General features: G+C 40.6%; 1 protein-coding gene across 3 annotated transcripts in view; it reads left to right on the top strand.

Annotated features, from left to right (window-relative positions):
* Nucleotides 1-21,682, top strand: part of IFT80 (intraflagellar transport 80) — a 201,043-nt gene that overhangs the window by 20,593 nt on the left and 158,768 nt on the right. For all 3 annotated transcript variants that reach the window (XM_089675439.1, XM_089675441.1, XM_089675442.1), the window contains 2 exons: nucleotides 1,177-1,395; nucleotides 9,804-9,914. In XM_089675439.1, the coding sequence (XP_089531565.1) occupies nucleotides 1,177-1,395; nucleotides 9,804-9,914 (330 nt within the window). The remainder of the gene's footprint in view (nucleotides 1-1,176; nucleotides 1,396-9,803; nucleotides 9,915-21,682) is intronic.

Raw genomic sequence — 21,682 nt, 5'->3', positions numbered from 1 at the left:
TCATTCATTCTTATGGTTAAGCTGTACCCTTAGTATTCAACCTCATTCATTCTTATGGTTAAGCTGTACCTCCTAGTACTCAACCTTATTCATTCTTATGGTTAAGCTGTACCCCTAGTACTCAACCTCATTCATTCTTATGGTTAAGCTGTACCCCTAGTACTCAACCTTCATTCATTCTTATGGATAAGCTGTACCCCTAGTACTCAACCGCATTCATTCTTATGGTTAAGCTGTACACTTAGTATTCAACCTCATTCATTCTTATGGTTAAGCTGTACCCCTAGTACTCAACCTCATTCATTCTTATGGTTAAGCTGTACCCTTAGTATTCAACCTCATTCATTCTTATGGTTAAGCTGTACCCTTAGTATTCAACCTCATTCATTCTTATGGTTAAGCTGTACCCCTAGTACTCAACCTCATTCATTCTTATGGTTAAGCTGTACCCCTAGTACTCAACCTCATTCATTCTTATGGTTAAGCTGTACCCCTAGTACTCAACCTCATTCATTCTTATGGTTAAGCTGTACCCCTAGTACTCAACCTCATTCGTTTGTATGGTTAAGCTGTACCCTTATTACTCAACCTCAGTATGGTTAAGCGGTACCCCTAGTATTCAAAATCATTCATTCTTATGGTTAAGCTGTACCCGTAGTATTGAACATCTTTGATTTCTATGCATAAGCTGTACCCCTAGTACTCAACATCATTCGTACTCCTAGATAAACCCCTTGTACTTAACATCATTCATTTCTATGAATGAGCTGTACCCCTTGTCCTCACAATCATTCATTCTTGTGGTTAAGCTGCACTCATTATTCTTTATTCCTCTGAATAAACTGTATCCCTAGTACTCAACATTCATTCCTATGCACTGTAGCATACACAGGCAATTGTGATCATGATTTAACCAAGATTCTGCACTACACAGGTTTGACATTTGAATGGATTTTGATGGGGAATAATTGTTGAACTGTCTTAACACCAGTCCATTATTAGCAGATTTAATCTAAAATTATTTATTCTGGCCTATAATCAGCCTGTTTATATATTTTAGGCACCATTAAATTTTGTTTGTTTTTAAAATCTAGGGGAAAAGGCAGAGTTTTTTGTTTTTAGGCTATATTTGTCTATCTTTAAAAAAAAAAGTTGTCCTTAATTCCATTGTACATAAGGAACTGGTTAGCTGCGTGGGCTGGACCTCTGCTGATGAATTGTATTCCTGCAGTGATGACCATCAAATTATGAAGTGGAATTTGCTGAATGGTGAGACAACACTGGTAGTGAAACTCCCAGATGATACCTATCCTATTGACCTGCACTGGTTTCCCAAAAATGTGGGTAACAAGAAACAAGGACAATCAGATGTGTTTGTGCTTACAAGTTCTGATGGTGAGTATCTTTGCTCTGTACTCAAAATATTGCTTAGTTTCATAGGTGTGTTTGTTGGTAAACCGTTCATACACAGGATGATAACGAGACAAATTTGGCAAAAAAATGGCTTCCTCATATACAGTGGATATAAAAAGTCTACACAAACCTGTTAAAATGTCAGATTTCTGTGATTTAAAAAAATTAGACAAAGATAAATCATTTCAGAACTTTTTCCACCTTTTTAATGTGACCTATAAACTGTACAACTCAGTTGAACAACAAACTGAAATCTTTTAGCTGGAGGGAAGTAAAAATAAAAAACTAAAATATTATAGTTGCATAAGTGTGCACACCCTTAAACTAATACTTTTGTTGAAGCACCTTTTCATTTTATTACAGCACTCAGTCTTTTTGGGTATGAGTCTATCAGAAAGGCACATCTTGACTTGGTAATATTTGCCCACTCTTCCTTGCAAAAACACTCCAAATCTGTCAGATTGCGAGGGCATCTTCTGTGCACAGCCCTCTTCAGATCACCCCACAGATTTTCAATCAGATTCAGGTCTGGGCTCTGGCTGGGCCATTTAAAAACATTAATCTTATTCTGGTGAAGCCATTCCTTTGTTGATTTGGATGTATGCTTTGAGTCATTGTCATACTGAAAGATGAAGTTCCTCTTCATGTTCAGCTTTCTAGCAGAAACCTGAAGGTTTTGTGCTAATATTGACTGGTATTTGGAACTGTTCATAATTCCCTCTACCTTGGCTAAGGCTCCAGTTCCAGCTGAAGAAAAACAGCCCCAAAGCATGATGCTGCCACCACCATGCGTCACTGTGGGTATGGTGTTCTTTTGGTGATGTACAGTGTTATTTTTGCACAAAACATATCTTTTGAAATTATGGCCAGAAAGTTCAACCTTGGTTTCATCAGACCATAATACATGTTCCCACATGCTTTTGGGAGACTTCAGATGTGTTTTTGCAAAATTTAGCCGGGCTTGGATATTTTTCTTCGTAAGAAAGGGCTTTCGTCTTGCCACTCTACCCATAGCCCAAATATATGAAGAATACAGAAGATTGTTGTCACATGTACCACACAGCCAGTACTTTCCAGATAATCCTGCAGCTCCTTTAATGTTGCTGTAGGCAACCTCCCAGACCAGTTTTTGTCTTGTATTTTCATTCATTTTGGAGGGATGTCAAGTTCTTGGTAATATCACTGTTGCGCCATATTTTCTCCATTTGATGATGGCTGTCTTCACTGTGTTCTATGGTATATCTAATGCCTTGGAAATTCTTTTGTATTCTTCTCCTGACTGATGCCTTTTACCAATGAGATCCCTCTGATGCTTTGGAAGCTCTCTGCAGACCATGGCTTTTGCTGTAGGATGGGACTAAGAAAATGTCCGGAAAGACCTGCTAGAACAGCTGAACTTTATTTGGGGTTAATCAGAGGCACTTTAAATGATGGCAGGTGTGTACTGACTCCTATTTAACAAGATTTTGAATGTGATTGCTTAATTCTGAACACAGCTACATCCCCAGTTATAAGAGGGTGTGCACACTATTTCCACATTATTTTAGTTTTTTTATATTTACTTCCCCCCTAAAAGATTTCAGTTTGTTTTTCAATTGAGTTGTACAGGTTATAGGTTACATTAAAGGTGGAAAAAGTTCTGAAATGATTTATCTTTGTCTTATTTTTTTTTACATTTCAGAAACCTGACATTTGAACAGGGGTGTGTAGACTTTTAATATCCACTGTAGTTGTTACTGTCTAATTTACTGAATAGTGTTGGTGGAAAATCTGGTCACAGGACAACCTGATTTGGGTGTGCAGTCATTATCCGACTGTTTCTCAGAGGAGATGCCAGATCTCCAGTTCAAGTGTTTTTTTTTTTGTTTTGTTTTTTTTTAATTCTACTAAACCATTTTTTGGTGTAATATATGTGTGTTGCTTCAAGCTTCTATTCATAGCAGTACAGTGCTCTATTTAAGGGTATTATATTTTTTTTAGCATTAGAACACTTTAATCTGCTTTAACCCATCTACACTTTTTTTCTATTTCTACTGTAAATTAGGAAACATGTTAAACAAAAAAAATTAGATACATAACAAGAGAATCAAATCGTCAGTGTCCATAATAGATTGACTACCTTCCTGCGACATACCTATGGGGCAAGATTCAATGTTTTGGGCCAGTGAGGGAATGATTCCTTTGGGTAAAATGGAAGGCTCTCCCGTGTCATTCAGTGATCATTTATGTGACCATTTGTTCATTTATCTTTGTGTATGGGCAGCATCTGTCTTTAAATTGATGCCTGGGCCTCAGTGGAACCCTTTGGATCCTAGGTCTTGACTATACACACAGCCTTGAATTCTCTCCAAGTCAACACTAAACCTTACGTCCCCTAAAGTTAAGGTCCACCTTTAACATTCAGCTGTCAAATTCCAGGGCATTGCATAAGGCAGTGAGGCACATATGGATACATACACACAGGGATACATGCAGGTACCCCAGTGTAACTGCATTTCAGCACTGCTGTTACACTTTTTAGGCCAGGTAAATGTTAGATCTGCCATAAGAGCCTGTTTCTTTCTCATCCATTGAGGGACACAGGAATTTTTAGTCTGCCGCCTAGACGAGAAATGAAAACTGGTAAAAAAAAAAAGCAATTGGTCTGCAAAAAATAACCCCACCCATAACCATAATGCCTCAGTTTTTGCTAGTGTCCTCAGGATAGTAGACATGTATTCTTCAGCTTTGCTATCTTTGTTCGTTTGGAATATTTTTTTTCAGCAGCTATTGGTAGATTCATGCCAGATATATTGAATCCTGTAAGTCTATCCATACAGCTAGTGAGCACTGGTAGATTCATGGCAGTTAAATCCTGGAAATCTCTCCAGTCAACTACTAAGAATAGGTTTTCCCATTTCATACTGGTGTTCTCACTGTGATAGCTATGACATTTAGAAAGTTTTACCAGTTATCTACAGCTAATACTAGCTTTGGAATACATGGAAATTCATGGAAAATTCTTCAAACAGCACAGATAAGAAATTAATTTTCTATACGGCTGTGGTTGGCAGTTACTGCTTGGCTTTGTTAAAGTTCACACAGGACTGTTCAGCTCAGGCCAGTATGTCGGGGGATTCCCAATGGCTTTATCCCCTCCACAGTTGGGGCAGCTTTTCTTTCTTTGTCTCTGCAACTAATTGTTGACAGTTCTTAGCAAGATTTTTGCTACTTTTTGAACTGATTAGATATTCATCTCTCCACTGTCACTGGTGTTTTTTTTAGCGATGATCTTTACAAGGTGAGTGCCTGAGCTTGGCAGCCTTATCCTGCCCAGGTGGTGGCAAGGCTCAAGACTTTGTTCTTGCCTATGTTTCTGCCTTTTACCGCAACCATGATATTGTCCCTCTGTTCGGCTCTAGTGTGCCAAAAGGAAATTTCCCTTCATTGTCTAGATGTGGTTTGTGGGAGTCTAGCTCTTAGCCATTGATTCCTTGTACATTCCAGGTGGACCCTGTAAGGGTATACCAGATTCTCGTTCCACTATCTCCTAGATGACTCAGGCAGACCATCCTCCATACTTATGTTCCCACGGATTGGGTTCCACCCTTTCCTATCAAGTCATACTCTGCTAGATCAGTGAGTGCTACTCACTCTTTTCAAAATCATGTAACCTTTCCCGGTTCTCAAGGTTACCACCTGGTCTACTATTTTCATTTTCTAAGTTCTACACAGTGAATATTCAGACCTCACCTGATGCCATTTTCAGGCATTAGGTTTTTCAGGCAGTATTTTGAGCTCCCATTCATCTGTTGTTTGTTCTTGTGCCTGTTAGTTTTGTTGCTATATTGCCCACCCCTCTGTTGGGCCTCTTTTGGATGTTTAGACAATTTAAGAATTCCTGGTCTCAACAGATGAAAGAAATTTTGTATTTTTTTAATTCCCTGTAAAATCCCTTTCTTGTCCAGTTAGTAACACAGGTTCCTCCCTCTGTGTTTATTTTCATGCTGTACTACTTTGCTTCAAAACTAAGGCATATGATGGCTGGGGCAGGGTTATTCTGTGCTGAACAATAGCTCTTTTGTTGTCCATTTCTCCTGTAGGTGGTAGTGTAACTTGACAGTCTATAAATTCCTGTGCCCTTCTATGGACTCCTTGAACATAGATTTTATAGTTCAGAATTAATATGTTATCTCATACCTCATTTTTCTCAGTTTTTAAACTGTCATACTTTAATAAAAGCATGCTTGAAGTTCATTGTATTCGTCTATTAGTTTGGCTCGTCTGGATTCCACGAGTTGTTGTTTTTACTGTACTGTAGTCAGGTCTGTCACATTTATGAAGCTGCTAAATTGCAATTTTAGAGAGAACTGCAGGATTACTACACGCTATAACACTGGTGAACATACAGTAATTACCTGTAATACAGACTTGTTCCTCTGCATGTTTGCCAAATTTTTACCAGTTTTTCTAAAACTTGTTAGAAGCCAGTTCTCCATGTTTGTAGGTTGTAGATCATTGGTTTATGAATTGCTAGCAAATTATATGCAGGGGGTAATTTTAATCTTCATAAAACTGATGTTTCACTTTAAGTAACCCTTTCACTTGGTGATTTTGTGGTCGTTGCTTATGGCGTGACTATTCTAGCCTAGACGGGAAATGGCATCAGAGTCCGAGAATTATTTCAATCTGTGAGTCATAGGTTTGTATTTCAGACCCAATAACTGTGATATCACAAATCACAAGATGAGGTTGTGTAAAGGGCACCGCAGGTACCATATATTCCAGGAAGGATACGCACAGGAAACTGTGATTCCTGAAAGTGGATATTTAAACAAATTTTCCTTCTATTAGCAAATATATGTTTTTTTTTCTATTGTTCATTTATGGATGCAGCTTGATAGTAAGATACTTAGGGTAATACTGTTGCCTACAGGAGAAATGGATACAAGGCACATAAAAAATGGAAGGCAAGCCCTTTGGAGTCTACAACCCCTTCCATGGCATGGCACTCAGCTCTGATGATTTCTGTTCACTTAGATTTTCTGTCTACAACCACTGGTAGATTCAGGCATGATACTGAAATCTTGGAAGTGTATCCATTTAACCAGTGAATGCAAGTCTTCTGGGTTTCCCTGTGTTACAGCCCTAAATTCTTGAAGCTTCCCCCTATAAGTCAAGAAGTGCATGTTTTCATTAAATTGGCACTAAACCCTCCTTTCCTTGACAGCCATATTAGCCTGTTGCCATGGTGCTGCACAAGTGATCAGTTATGACACTAGCTATTTGAGGGTTCGACAATTTGGTTGGGAGCATAAACAACTGTGACAGTTATTATTCATAGTATGCTTGAATGTAACTGTTTTAGGAAAACAGCAAATCAGTGAGCTCAGTTTTTGGTATTCTTGTGGTTTCTCTGCAATGGTCCTGCAGTCAGTAGTGATTACCTATCTGTGTTCCAAATAGCACAGGACACCACTTTCAGGTCAAGCTAATATGTTTGAGGATTTGTTATGTAGTTATCAGACCCCAAGATGTGGCAGTGTTCTTGACCCTGTCTCTGACTCTTTGTTGTGAGTTCCTAGTAGGCTTTATGCTGTGTTAAGCTTTTCTCTCTGTTTGGTAATGAGGCAATGTGTATATTTGATACTGAAGCAGCTGTAGCTGACTGGCCATTTGAAGGGGTTAAATTCTGTTACTACTGTGCTTGCCTTGTAATTTGCCAACTGACCATATGAAGGAACCTTCCTCTTTATTTTCTACTTATTGTGGTACTCATCTGATGCTGTCGACTGGGCACGTTTTATAGTTCTGAACTGCAATTTTGAATTCCCGCCTCCTCCTCCTTTTGTGAATGCTGACTCTCTAGATATTAACTAGGGTCTGCTAGCGATCCCTCTGAGGGATATAATTGTGTGTCGTATGTACTGCACATGTGAATAACATGTTGATGGAACAGGGCAGTGTTCTCCAGCTTGAAGGTAAAATACAGTGTGGGGCAGCAGTTGGAACTGCTTGTAGTTAGAATTGCTGTGGAACTGTTCTCTAGCACCTCAGACAGCTTTCTTTCAGGGACACAGCATTGGGTAGCAAACATTTTACTTCTTCTTCTAGCACTGTGCATGCACTGACAATGTTCTCATTTCATAGCGTTGATATTCCTCCTTGTACGCCTTAAGCAGGTTCTGTGAGTATTCCTGAGGAAGGTTGGGTAGCCTTTTTGACTGATTTATAGCAATATGTCTGGCACCAGGCAGAAGAGTGGTTGGTCTGATTTCAGACAACCCGTTTAATTGGGACCGAATTCATAAAAGGTCGAGTTTGGTGCAGGGCAGGATTATGCTTTTTGCATTTCTCACAGGCTCTAGCTCAATTCACCTGTGCTGGTGGTCATTTCTGAACCCCCCTTCTTCCTTCCCTGATTGCAAGAGTTTAAATTGACAGTGACCACCTTTTCTACTGAGATACCTAACATCTCTGATTCTGTTGGATGCCATTCAGAGGACTCATCAGATGCTTCAAATACTTAGAAGAAGAGATTCTGTTGGCCAAATTTCAGGGAGCAGTTGTGTTACCAAAACCTTTCTAATCAATGCAATTTTTTCCACCCTAAATTTGGAACTTTCTTCTGTTACTTTCCCTAAAACCATGTCTGGGGGCATAGTTTTCGTACACCTTAATGCTCCTTCAAAGTGTTTGTTCTTCAGTGAATGGAAACACACTGACAAACAATTTGTTGCCCTTATGCAGTTCCTGGCATTCTTTCCCTTTGCAGAGTTTTTAAGTTAAGAAATGGTCTGTTTCTGTCATTCCTGTTAATGGCTTCTTCAGCCTCATGTGGCTTGAGAGGTTCAGAATATCCTTGGCAAGCCAAAAGATCCAAGCCTGCAGCTAAATCCACCAGCATATGAAGGTCCGCCCCACCATTTACATCAGAAATGGGGTAATATCTGATTTTTTTGCAGAAATTTGGGATGCTCGCATACCTGATGTATGGGTTTACCTGATATAAGATCAAAAGGTTGCAAAATAGATGTTCACCTCTGTGCTACGCCTTGATTTTTTCTTTCACATTTATCATTATCTCAGCAACATTGGATAAAATTCATTTCAGCCCTTTAGGGATTGTTGACTCAGGGGGTCATCGGTACTTCAAGGTGAGTTGAATGTGAGTGCTGGGCTAATGGTATCCACCTTCCAAGCAGTTACATATGCTTAACTCCACTTGAGCATCTTGCAACTTTACATTCTCATGGTGTAGGACAAATCCAGTCTGTGTGTGGACAAGATGGTCAAGTTACATCTTTGAACATTCTATTTCCAATGTTGTCAGCGGGCAGATTTTTTTCTCCCCTTAAAATGAAAAAATGTCACAATGGATGCCAATCTTCTGGGTTGGGATGGAGTTCTATGCCTTCTATATGTTCAGGATTGTTGGTTTCCAGAGGAATCAACATTCTGGATATGTATGTGATTTGTTTTTCATTCAATTCCTGGATCCTCTTTCTGACCAGTCACCCAGTCTGAATTCATTGGGCAGTGCCTAACCTGTGGTACAGAACAATCATGATGAGCACCACCATGATGGGGGACAAATGGGGGAGGCAGGGTCATAGATAATTTTTTTTTTGTTCCTGGTGGGGAGAGGGGAAGGGGGTCAGTCTGAGCACCCGGTGTAGATGACCTGTGGGTGTGACAATATTGCACTAACAGTGGGAGAGTCTGATAAATTGAGCTTACTCACTGTGTACATAGTAATATATGGCATAGTCCTTGTACCCACAAAATATACTTTAAATTACTCTGCTACAAGTGATAGTCTGACTCTAACAGACAAATACAAACCTCTGGTGGTATGCTTGGCAGAGCTGCACTAGGGACAGCATATATTATTAAACAGAATGCAAGTTTTAATACAAGTATGGGTGTCCAAATGTCTCTCACTACACCAGTGCTTTGCCAGTGTCCTCCTGATGGCGATCAGTCTCACGAATACTGTCCCACCTCTCTCACCTGCTGCCTCGCTCCAAGCTGCTGGTTTGGGATAGGGGTCAGTAAGGTGATCTGCAGACTCCAAATCCATCTTCCCTGGTGTCTCTGATGATCAGCAGAGGGCAGAGTAGGATCTAGGATTACAATATGGAATTTCTGAGAGGTAAGACTATGGACTATATTTTCCATTAAGCCTCATCTGTAAAATTCTGTGCTGTGGCCAACAGCCACTCAGATCACAACTCTCCCATAGGTAGGAAATTTTAACTGGACACAATAATTATTCAAAATAGCAGAACTTTGGCTATTATTTACAAGGAAATTGTAATTTCAGTAATATAATTTTAGTAGAACCTGCAGATATGTAAAATATTCTTCGAAGATGTGCAATAATGTCCTGTTATATGACTTCTTTCTAGGAAAATTCCATCTAATTACTAAGGTTGGCAGAGTGGAAAAAAGTGTGGAGGCTCACTCTGGAGCAGTACTTGGTGCCCGCTGGAATTACGATGGGACAGCACTGGTTACAGGTAAAATACTGTTTGAGTTTAATCATTTTATTGTTTTTATGGTGATGTGTTGGACTGTATTTACCCCTTACGAATATCAGCCCTTTTGCCAAATCCATCACTTTAGGGCCCCATGTACACAACATGTTTTTGTCTTCACCTGGACACTTTTGCTCCAGGGGAGGAAAAAGCTGCTTAAAAAACGTGCTTGAAGCTGCATTTTGCAAACACATTTAGACCTGTTTGGGCGTGTCAAGCATTTGGGCATTTATTCATTCCATTGGCCAGAATATTAATTTATCCTGGCCTTTGGAATGAACTCTCAAGCACTAAATGTACCTAACACTCCTCTTCTAATATGCCTCTGAGAAGGGGAGGGGGAGGGGGAGAGGCAGAGGGAGGGAATTGATTGTTGGTTTTAAAGTAGTTGTAAAGGCACACCCCTCCCCCCCCCCCAATATTCACCTGAGCCCCCTCTCGATCCAGCCATGTGCCTGAGGATCTCTGGCTGTCCTGGGGACTCCTTCTCTTCATTGGCTGAGACAATCACATCCAGTGAACCGATGAGAAGAGAGCAGTGGGCAGGGCTGAGCTGCGGCTTTCTGTGTCTTATGGACGCATAGAGCTGGTCTCGGGAGCAAGCATGTACCAGTGCCCCTATAGCAAGAGGCTGGCTATTGGGGACACTGGTCAAGGGGGAGGAACCAGGAGCGCCATCTGGAGACCCTAGAAGAAAATAATCTGTGTTGCTCTGTAAAATAAAGCTGAACCTTTAGTATCACTTGTTGTACACCTTGTTGCTGTGACTAGGCATGATCTTGATTTTCACTTTATTGGAAGTCTATTGTAAAGTAGATTGTATTCAGGATTTTGGAGAAGGATATTCAGTTGAAAATTAATTCAATATATTGAGTCCCTTTCTGAAGTCCATATATACAATACAAAAATAACATGCTTTTTTTAAGAGGTGATAGCGGTAAATACTTTAGTAAAGGAGATTCAGACTATTTTGCCACCCACGGCTTTTCTCAGTCTGTATGAGGCTCATGACTCATATCCTTATAGAAACAAAACACAGACTAAATATGAAGTTTGTGGTACGCCTGCTATCTGTGTCTACAATGTTTTTGAAACCTTATTTTTAGCATTTAATGTACACTAATTAATAGCAAAATTGCTTGCCCGTTCAGTGGTATCCCACAGAATGTAAGGCTTGTATTATGTCTGATATAGGTGACAAGCACTGCTGAGATGTGCATGAATTATTTATATAAAAGAGTGTTACAAGCAGTAACTTTGTTCACTTCCAAACAGTGAAGACTGTCTGGGACTTAAATTCATTAATTCAGACGATCACAGTATCTTTCTCTAGCCAGTAAGAGACTCATCGGAAATATTTTATCTCTTTGCCCGCACACATTTTTATATCCTCTCTAACCTCTCTTTTCCCTTACACTCTCTACAACAGAATTGTTTAGCTGTAATACGCTCTGCTGGACCGCTGTAACCGCTTACCTAATCTTAATGATGTAACAACCAATTAGCACTGATTTGAATAGTCTTATAGCAGACCTTTTGAGGTTTGTGGTTTTTATGATTACACCTTCATTTACAGGAACAATTCTAATTGATCAAACATGAATGCGAATGGCCTTGACTATTTTCAACTGCTTGTTTGAAAAGATAGATCTAGAAATCAATTAAAAAAAAATGTTCACTCGTTATTCAGCTACTGGAAAGCAGTACAAATTTTCCTTTTGCACTGATTTATCAAAAATCTAGAATTATACAATTGCAGAACACCAGTTTGCTCCTGCAGCATGATCTGCATAAGTAAACATCTTTCCAGCCTTCAATCACAGAACAGATTTATCTATAATACCACGTACAATGCCTTGAAAAGTATTTATACCCCTTGAAATTTTCCAAATTTCAACCATGTTACAACCAAAAACATAAATGTATTTTATGCCATACTGTTTCCCTTTTTGGTTGATGGATTGAACAGTGCTCTGTGAGATGTTCAAAGCTTAGGATATTTTTTTTTTTATAACCTAACCCTGCTTTAAACTTCTCCACAACTATATCCCTGACCTGTCTGGTGTGTTCCTTGGCCTTCATGATGCTGTTTGTTCACTAATGTTCACTAATCCTAGGTTCAGATCTGTGTGGGTGGTGCCGCTGCAGATCCATATGAAAATCCGTGCAGCAGCACCACCCACACAGAGAAAAGCGGACCTGTGGGCGGGTGCCATTAGTTCTAATGGCTCGCCGCCCGCACTGGAAAACGCAATCGTACTGGGAACCGAGGTTCCCGTGCAGGCTGCATTTTCCAAAGAAGTGCAAGGACTTCTTCCCTGCATGTCACAGGCGTCCATTCAAATGAATGGGCTCTCGTACCCGTGCAAAACGCGGCCCGCACGGCCGCATATATGTGAACCAGGGGTGACAAACCTCTGAGGGCTTCACAAAACAGCTGTATTTATGATTAGATTATATTTCACACAGGTGGACTCTATTTACGAATTAGGTGGCTTCTGAAGACAATTGGTTCCGCTAGATTTTAGTTAGGGGTATCAGAGTAAAGGGGGCTGAATACAAATGCGCGCCACACTTTTCATATATTTATTTGTAAAAAATGTTGAAAACCATTTATCATTTTTCTTCCACTTCATAATTATGTGCCACTTTGTGTTGGTCTATCACATAAAATCCCAATAAAATACATTTATGTTTTTGGTTGTACCATGACAAAATGTGGAAAATTTCAAGGGGTATGAATACTTTTTTCAAGGCATTGTAGAGTAAAGCTGGCCATAGATGAATAGAATTTTAGAATGAAAATTCTCAAAACATTTGAATATCGTTCAGAAGATTTTGTTTGCTTTTAACAATCGATTTTGGAATGAATGGACTTTATTGAATGAAAACCATGTATACTGTGAGAAATTTGTTCAAGAAAAATTTTCAAACCTGCTTCTTTGAATTTCCTTATCACTGAAGTCGAACATCAATTTGACCCACTAATGATTAGAAAAATGAGAAAACATATTATTAATAAATTATAAAAATTTTCATTTGAAATTCTACCCATTTATAGGCAGCTTAAGTTCTTTCTATAAATTTGCTGATCTCTGGAATTATGATTTGCCAAGCCAAACTGGAGTAAGTAGATGTTGTGAAGATCATCCTTTAAACTAGAGCATCACCTCACAAAAATATAATTGCAGTCTTCTGTATCTATCACTTTTGCACAAACTAAGGCCTCTGTTGGGAACAATTTTGCTTTTTTTTTAAATTTATTTATTCAGAAGGTTTTTGGGTTGCAGGAGGAAGGACTCACAGCCATGGCTATTCACCTGCTGTCTAAAGCTACCAGCTCCCCTTTTAGTAAGCCGTAAAAAGCCATGATAGTAATTTCTTTGTCGGTGTTCTAGTTGAGCAAAGTTCATTTGATGCTTTCACAAAAATAGCATTTACACAAATTGTTTGGCTGATATGCTAACATTTCCCAAGGAGCATTGTCTAAAATCTCTTTACATTTACCGTACTTTGTACTCTTCTGTCATTTTTCCCTCTGGGGGCACACTTCTGCTCTTAACGTTCTCTATAACCATAGATGCAAAAGCGGACCTTTACGCATAATAACATGATAAAAAATAATGTTGTTTAGCAAGGAACATACATTCTACATTAACAATTATGCTACTAAAATTAGTGCGTTCTGTAAATTGCCTCCAGTTTTGCTCCTGTTTTCTTCTTCTTGCTGGAGTCCAGAGCCCCCTGTACAGCAGTAAATTTTTAGGCTGTCAGCTGATCGGCCTCTAGTGCCTTTTAGCCACAGTGGTAAAAACAGAGAGAAACTGAGCATATGTAGAGGAGGGTGAAGTTTATTACTGGATTTTAAAAAAGTATAGGCACTTATTTTTAATATTTTACATAGCTATACCTGCAAAAGGGGCCAGACTGAAGTTATGTAGAGGACTTAAAGCGGAGCTCCACCCAAAAGGGGAAGTTCCGCTTTAAGGATTGGCACCTTGGGGGAGTGGGTACCTGAATTCGACAGGTACCCGCTCCCACTTCCTGTCCAATCGCCTAGGCGAACGGAAACGGAAGGTGTCCTCCCTCCCTCCCTCCCTGTAGTCTTTTGGGACACGTGACAGGTCCCAGAAGACTACAGGACTATTCACGAAGCACAGCGCTACTCACGCATGTGCAATGGCTACCCGGCTGTGAAGCCGCAAGCTATCACAGCCGGGTGCCCACACTGAAGATGCCGGCCTCCTGGAATCCAGGATGGCCAGTGAATCGGGCTGCAGGGGACACACCACGGGACAGAGGGACAAGTAAGTGGCTGTTTTCTAAAAGTCAGTGGCTACAGTTTTTTTGTAGCTGCTGACTTTTATTTTTTGATAGGTCGAGTGGAACTCCGCTTTAATTTTCTGACTAAAGTTCCACATGAGTCTTGGCAGCACCTATGTTATGTGAAAGATTTATTAATGTTCCTTCTGATACAGCAGCCACTAGAGAGTATATCGGGACTAAGCGAGAGATTAAACAGCCTCTGTGGGGGTTAAAGCCCTGTACACACGATTAGAATATCGGACGAATGATCGTATGTTGGGGTTTTTTTTTCATGATAGTCTCCATATCGAAAATGAAGATCCTACTAAAATTACAAAAATTTTTATATGACAGAATAAAAATTCAGAAGTGATGTAATGTATTGTATTTTCGGAGAAAACTGTACTGATTAAATGAAAATCGTACAATCTGGTATCATACAAGAAATTGTCGTGCTTGTCCATTCGAATAATTTCAGATGAAAGCTGTGTACTAACGATCAGAATATCAGCCGATGGCTATGAAAGCGGTATTTTTCATATGATTTTCTGATCGTGTGTACTAGGCTTTAAAGTGCTTTTAGACATTAGATGGCAATCTTGTGGACAACAAACTAATGTCTGCCTTCCAGACAAGGCCTTTCAGGGGAAATAGTGGCTGGGCAGTTTAGAAAACCTGGGGCCATTTCTATTCTTCCTTCAATGAGCTGCCATTGGTATTTTCCACAATGCAGTGTGCGGCTCCTCTACAACATGTGTTTGTGTTTAGTCCTGGTGACCAGCATAAAATCCTGAAGGCATACATGTCCATCATACAGCTCCAAGCTACTTGTGTTTATAGCCAACTGACTTTTAGAGGATAAATTTCACCCTCGGAGAGAATAAAGATAAATACCAATATGACTGCACTGTTATAACAGTGCAAAGGTAAAGATTCAATTGACCACAAATTTCCTTTTTTTGACTGGTTTTCCTTGACTGTCCTTTTAGGATCTTGATGTAAAACAATTGCACACTCTTCTCAACCTATCTATATTTTAGTGGTACTTACAGTCCATTGATAGTTTACATTCTGGGAAGGCTGTCCACAAGGTTTAGGAGTGTATCTATGAGAATATTTGACCATTCTTCCAGAAGCGCATTTGTGAGGTCAGGCACTGATGTTGGACGAGAAGGCCTGGCTCGCAGTCTCCACTCTAATTCATCCCAAAGGTGTTGTATTGGGTTGAGGTCAGGACTCTGCGCAGGCCAGTCAAGTTCCTCCACCCCAAACTCACTCATCCCTGTCTTTATGGACCTTGCTTTGTGCACTGGTGCGCAGTCATGTTGGAACAGAAAGGGGCCATCTCCAAACTGTTCCCACAAAGTTGGGAGCATGAAATTGTCTAATATGTCTTGGTATTCTGATGCCTTAAGAGTTCCCTTCACTAAACTTAGGGGCCAAGCCCAACCCCTGAAAAACAACCCCACACCATAATCCCCCCTCCACCAAACTTTACATTTGGCACAATGCAGTCAGGCAAGTACCGTTCCCTTGGCAACCTCCAAACCTAGACACGTCCAGACAGAGAAGCATGAGTGATCATTCCAGAGAACAAGTCTTCACTGCTCTAGAGTCCAGTGGCGGCATGCTTTATGCCACTGCATCCAACTCTTTGCATTGCACTTGGTGATGTAAAGCTTAGATGCAGCTGCTCGGCCATGGACACCCATTCCATGAAGCTCTCTATGCACTGTTGTGCTAATCTATATATTATTATAATAATAATAAATATACACACACACACACACACACACACACACTCTATTGCCCAAAGTATTGGGACACCCCTCCAAATCCCTGTATTCAGGTGCATTGATTTTATGCAAGCACCTGGGCATGCAGACTGCTTCTACAAACATTTGTGAAAGGTTCGCTCTCAGTAGCTCAGTGAATTCAAACGTGGTACTGTGATAGGTTGACACCTGTGCAATAAGTACATCCATGAAATTTCCTTGATACTAAATATTGCACAGTCAACTGTATTATAACAAAGTGGAAGCAATTGGGAACAACAGCAACTCAGCCAGGAATTGGTAGGCCACGTAAAATGGCAGCAGGGTCAGCGCATGCTTAAGCGCAGAGTGCCCAGAAGTCACCAGCTGTCTGTAGAGTAGCTAAAGATAAACTGTGTGGCCTTCAGATTAGCACAACAGTGCATAGAGAGCTTGATGAAATGGGTTTCCATGGCCAAGCAGCTGCATCCAAGCCTTACATCATCAAGTGCAAGGCAAAGCGTCAGATGCAGTGGTGTAAAGCACGCCTCCACTGGACTCTAGAGCAGTGGAAACATGTTCTCTAGAGTGTCAAATCGTGCTTCTCTGTCTGGCAATCCAATGGACGTGTCTGGGTTTGGCGGTTGCCAGGAAACCGGTACTTGCCTGACTGCATTACCCAAGTGTAAAGTTCGGTGGAGGGGGTATTATGGTGTGGGGTGGTTTTTCAGGGGTTGGGCTTGGTCCCTTCGTTCCAGTGAAGAGAAGTCTTAAGGTGTCAGCATACCAATACATTTTGGACAATTTCATGCTCTCAACTTTGTGAGAACAGTTTGGGGATGGCCCCTTCCTGTTCCAACATGACTGTGCACCAGTGCACAATAAAAGGTCCATAAAGACATGGATGAGTGAGTTTGGGGTGGAGGAACTTGACTGGCCTGCACAGAGTCCTGACCTTGACCCAATTAAAACACCTTTGGGATGAATTGGAGTGGAGACTGCGAGCCAGACCTTCTCATCCAACATTAGTGCCTGACCTCACAAATGGGCTTCTGGAAGAATGGTCAAACATTCCCATAAACTCATTCCTAAACCTTGTGGACAGCCTTCCTAGAAGAGTTGAAGCTGTTATAGCTGCAATAGGTGGGCCAACTCCGTATATTGAACCCTATAGACTAAGACTGAGATGCCATTAAAGTTCATGTGCGTGTAAAGGCTGGTGTTCCAATACTTTTGGCAATATATTGTGTATGTATATGTGTGTATGTATGTATGTATGTATGTATGTATGTGTGCGTGTGTGTGTGTATATATTATACACAGCGGGTAGAATAAGTATTGAACACGTCACCATTTTTCTTGGTAAATATATTTCTGAAGGTGCTGTTGACATGCAATTTTCACTACATCTCAGCAACAATCCATACACACATAGAAACCAAAACAAATAAGTTCAGAAATTGTTATGTGTAATAAAATGGAATGACACAGGGAAAAAGTACTGAACACATGTAGAAAGGGAGGTGCAAAAAGGCATGGAAAGGCAGGACATCAGCTGAAATCTATCAATAATTAGAAAGCAATCCTGCCCCTTGTCAGCACAAATTAATTTCAGCTGGTTCAGTCTCAACTGATGGCCTATAAAAAGGTGTCTGATTACCAAGGCGACATCTCATGTTGGGTAAAAGCAAAGAGCTCTCTCAAGACCTTTGCAACCTTCTTGTTGCAAAACATACTGATGGCATTGGTTACAGGAAGATTTCCAAACTTCTGAATGTTCCAGTGAGCACTGTTGGGACCATAATCCGCAAGTGGAAAGAACGTAATTTCAACATAAACTGGCCACGACCAGGTGCTCCTCGCAAGATTTCTGACAGAGTGAAAAGAATTATCAAAAGAGTTGTCCAAGAGCCAAGATGAGACCAAAATTGAACTCTTTAGATGCCATAATACACTCCATGTTTGGAGGTCAAATGGCACTGCACATCACCCCAAACACACCATACCAACAGTGAAGCATGTAAGTGGGAACATCATGGTGTGGGGCTGTTTTTCAGCATACTGTACTGGCAAACTTCATGTCATTGAAGGAAGAATGAATGAAAAATGTACATTCTTGATAAAAATCTGCTGCCATCTGCCAGGATGATGAAGATGAAACGAGGGTGGACATTTCAGCAAGACAATGATCCCAAACACAAAGCAAAAGAAACTCTCAATTGGTTTCAAAGAAGGAAAATAAAGCTGCTTGAATGGCCCAGCCAATCACCTGACTTGATTCCAATAGAAAATCTATGGAAAGAACTAAAAATCAGAGTTCATAGAAGAGGCCCATGGAACCTTCAAGATTTAAAGACTGTGGAAGAATGGGTCAACACCTGAGCAATGCATATGTCCTAGTTTCTCCATACAGGAGGCGTCTTGAAGTTATTCAATTCGTGAGGAGATCTCCAACGTGCAGATACCTCCCCTATTTAACACTCCACATCCACAGGGACAATCACTACTTCCCGCTTTCAACCCCACTACAATAGATGAGGTTGCTAAACATTTTTCTAATGCCCACCTAACCACATGCCTCCTGGACCCTGTTCCATCGCAAATGTCTCTATGCTACACTTTCTAACTCACATCTTCAATCTCTCCATCTCTTCCGGCACCTTCACCAATTCTCCAAAACATGACCAGTCACCCCCATATTTAAAAAGCCCTCACTAGACGCCACCAAATCTTAACAACCTATGACCCATCTCCTTGCTCCTCTTTTCCTCCAAACTCCTTGAACGCCTGGTCTACAACCAGCTGAACAAGCACCTTACTGAGACTAGCCTTCTTGATCTCCTTTAGTCTGGATTTCGCTCTCAGAATTCCACGGAAACTGCTCTCCTCAAACTTACAAACAATCTATGAATGGCTAAAACCAATGGACACTATTTTGTACTCCTACTCCTGGACCTCTCTGCTGCCTTTGACACAGTAGACCACTCCCTCCTTCTTAAAAAAAACTCTACTCCTTTTTGTCTCCATGACTGTGCCCTTCTTTGGTTCTCATCCTATCTATCCCACCACACCTTCAGTGTCACTTACAATTCTACTTCCTCTTCTCCTCTTCCTTTCTCCATTGGGTTCTCCAAGGTTCTGTTCTGGGACCCCTCCTATTATCAATCTATACCTCCTCTCTGCGTCCATTAATTGCCTCCCATGGCTTTCAATACCATTTCTATGCTGATGACAACCACATCTATCTCTTGACCCCTCAGTTCACTCCATCAGTCTCCTCCTGCATCACTAATCTACAAACTGACATATCAGCCTGGATGTCACACCACTTCATGAAAAATGAATCTGTCCAAAACTGAGCTCATAATATTTCCTTTCCTATGTGCCCCTTCCACTGACTTCTCTGTTAGTAGGTCAACCATCAACCCGTCCCCACATACCAGAGTGCTAGGTGTAATCCTGGACTTTGAACTATCCTTTCAGTCCCACATCCAATCACTGTCCAAAGCTTGCCTCTTCAACCTCCGCAACATCTCCAACATACGCCTCTTCCTAACCAATGACACCACAAAGCTTCTAACTCACTCCCTGGTCATCTCCCACCTTGACTACTGCAACTCCCTCCTCACTGGCTTGTCTTTGCATAGGCTGTCCCCCCTCCAGTTCATCATGAATGTTGCTGCCAGACTCATCCACCTTACCAACCGTTCAGTGTCTGCCACCCATCTTTGCCAGTCCCACCGCTTGCTGTCGCTCACCCAACGAATAAAATTCAAGATACTTACAGCAACTTATAAAGCCATCCACAACTCTAGTTACATCACTAACCTGCTCTCAAAATACCATCCAAATTGTTCTCTTTCTTCCTCCTAAGACCTCCTGCTCTCTAGCTCCCTTGTCAGCTCCTCCTATGCTTTCCTCCAGGATTTCTTCAGAGCCGCTGCCATCCTCTGGAACTCCCTTCCCCAATGTGTCCAACTATCTCCATCTCTGTCCACTTTTAGACGATCCCTGAAAACTCATCTCTTCAGAGAGGCCTATCATGCTCCCACCTAAAAGCTGTACATGTTTTTTATCAATCAGCCCATCCCCCACAGTTATTACTTTTTGTATCTCTCGACCCTCCCTTTTAGATTGTAAGCTCTAACGAGCAGGACCCTCTGAATCCTCCTGTATTAATTTGTATTGTAATTGTTCTGTCTGCCTTTATGTTGTAAAGCGCTGCATAAACTGTTGGCACTATATACAGTAAATCCTGTTTTGTAGTAATTATAATAATTACCAACAAAGGATTTTGTACAAAGTATTATTGTATAGATTACATGGATTGTTACCGACGTGGTAAAAATTTAAATGTCTATAGCACCTTTTAGAAATATATTTACCTAGAAAAATTGTGCTGTGTTCAATACTTATTTTACTCACTATGTATATATATGTTGCACATTCTCGGAAGTCTCTGCCCTCAAGGAGCTTTCATTCTAGGGTCCCCCCTCACATTCGTATATACACATGGGCAAGACAGGAGCCTTCCAGAAGGTTTTTGGCGTGTGGGAGGAAACCGGAGTACCTGGAGGAAACCCATGCAGGCACAGGGAGAACATGTAAACTCTATGCAAGTAGTGTCATTGTTGGGATTTGAGCCATTGACTCTAGTGCTGCCAGGCAGAGGTGCTATTTGGAGATCATCTACAAAAACTGTGTATGGAGTAGTGAAGTTGCCTAGTAGAGCAGTTGAGTACTTGCATTAGTTTTGTGACCGTCTATAGCAATTTAAGGCTGAACCCCAGGAGAATATGCAACGTATAAAAAATAAAGAAAAATTCATGTACTGTGTTCAATAATATTTTGAAATGTATTTTTCAATTGCAAATACCTGAAATTAACTAAGTTTCAAGCACCTGAAGGCACTGCACAGAAGAAGAAGAAGTGAGACTAGGCAAGCTGAAAGTGCCAGTCAGTTGTGCTGCAGTAAAAGCAGCATGCGGATAGCAGAGTGAGAGCGGATTAAAAGAGAGATCAGGTTGTCAATTTGCTGCTTCTCTTTACAGGGTGGGGAGGAGACCAGTAAGTATTAATGAATTGCAGCACAGATAAATCAGGTCTCCTCCCCTGTAAGAACAGGGCTGTGCCTTGTGGCAGATCTGTGTGAATCTCAGAACTGGAGAATTGAATGTACAGAAATCCAAATCCACTACTAAACCGCTTATTTACAGGTATTTTATCTGTGTATTTAGCTGTTCTCCTGGAGTTTTTCTTCAAAGTATATTTAAAGGCAAAACCTTTTTTTTTTTTCTAAAATAGAATAAAAAGGGTTGAAAGTACTGTCAGACTTTTGCCATCTGTACCCCATTGGGGAGATTTTCCATTACTTCTTGTCCGATCAGCATAACAGGAAGTGAGAGGAAATATCTTTAAAGTAAGGGAAGTTCGCTTTTAAACCAACTTCTCACCTGTATTCTTACTTTAGTGAAAACTGAGAAGCAGATGGCAATCTAAAAATGTTTTGCTTTAGATACACTTTAATCAGCTAGAGTGTAGTTGGTCAAACCCATACTTACATTGACTGTTCTAAGATTGCCATCCTCAGTACACTGCAAGAAAAAAAAAAAAAAAAAGAAAAAGTTAAAAGTTACTTTTTACAGTAAGGAAATCAGTTTTGGTTTGACTACACTGTGCTGTGCTTTGCTT

This window comes from Staurois parvus, unplaced genomic scaffold (genome assembly GCF_062004578.1).
Source record: "Staurois parvus isolate SC_StPar_1 unplaced genomic scaffold, SC_StPar_1.0 ptg000155l, whole genome shotgun sequence".
NCBI classification, from domain to species: domain Eukaryota; kingdom Metazoa; phylum Chordata; class Amphibia; order Anura; family Ranidae; genus Staurois; species Staurois parvus.
Note: the sequence above shows the minus strand (reverse complement) of the source record. Positions and strands in the feature narration are given on the sequence as shown.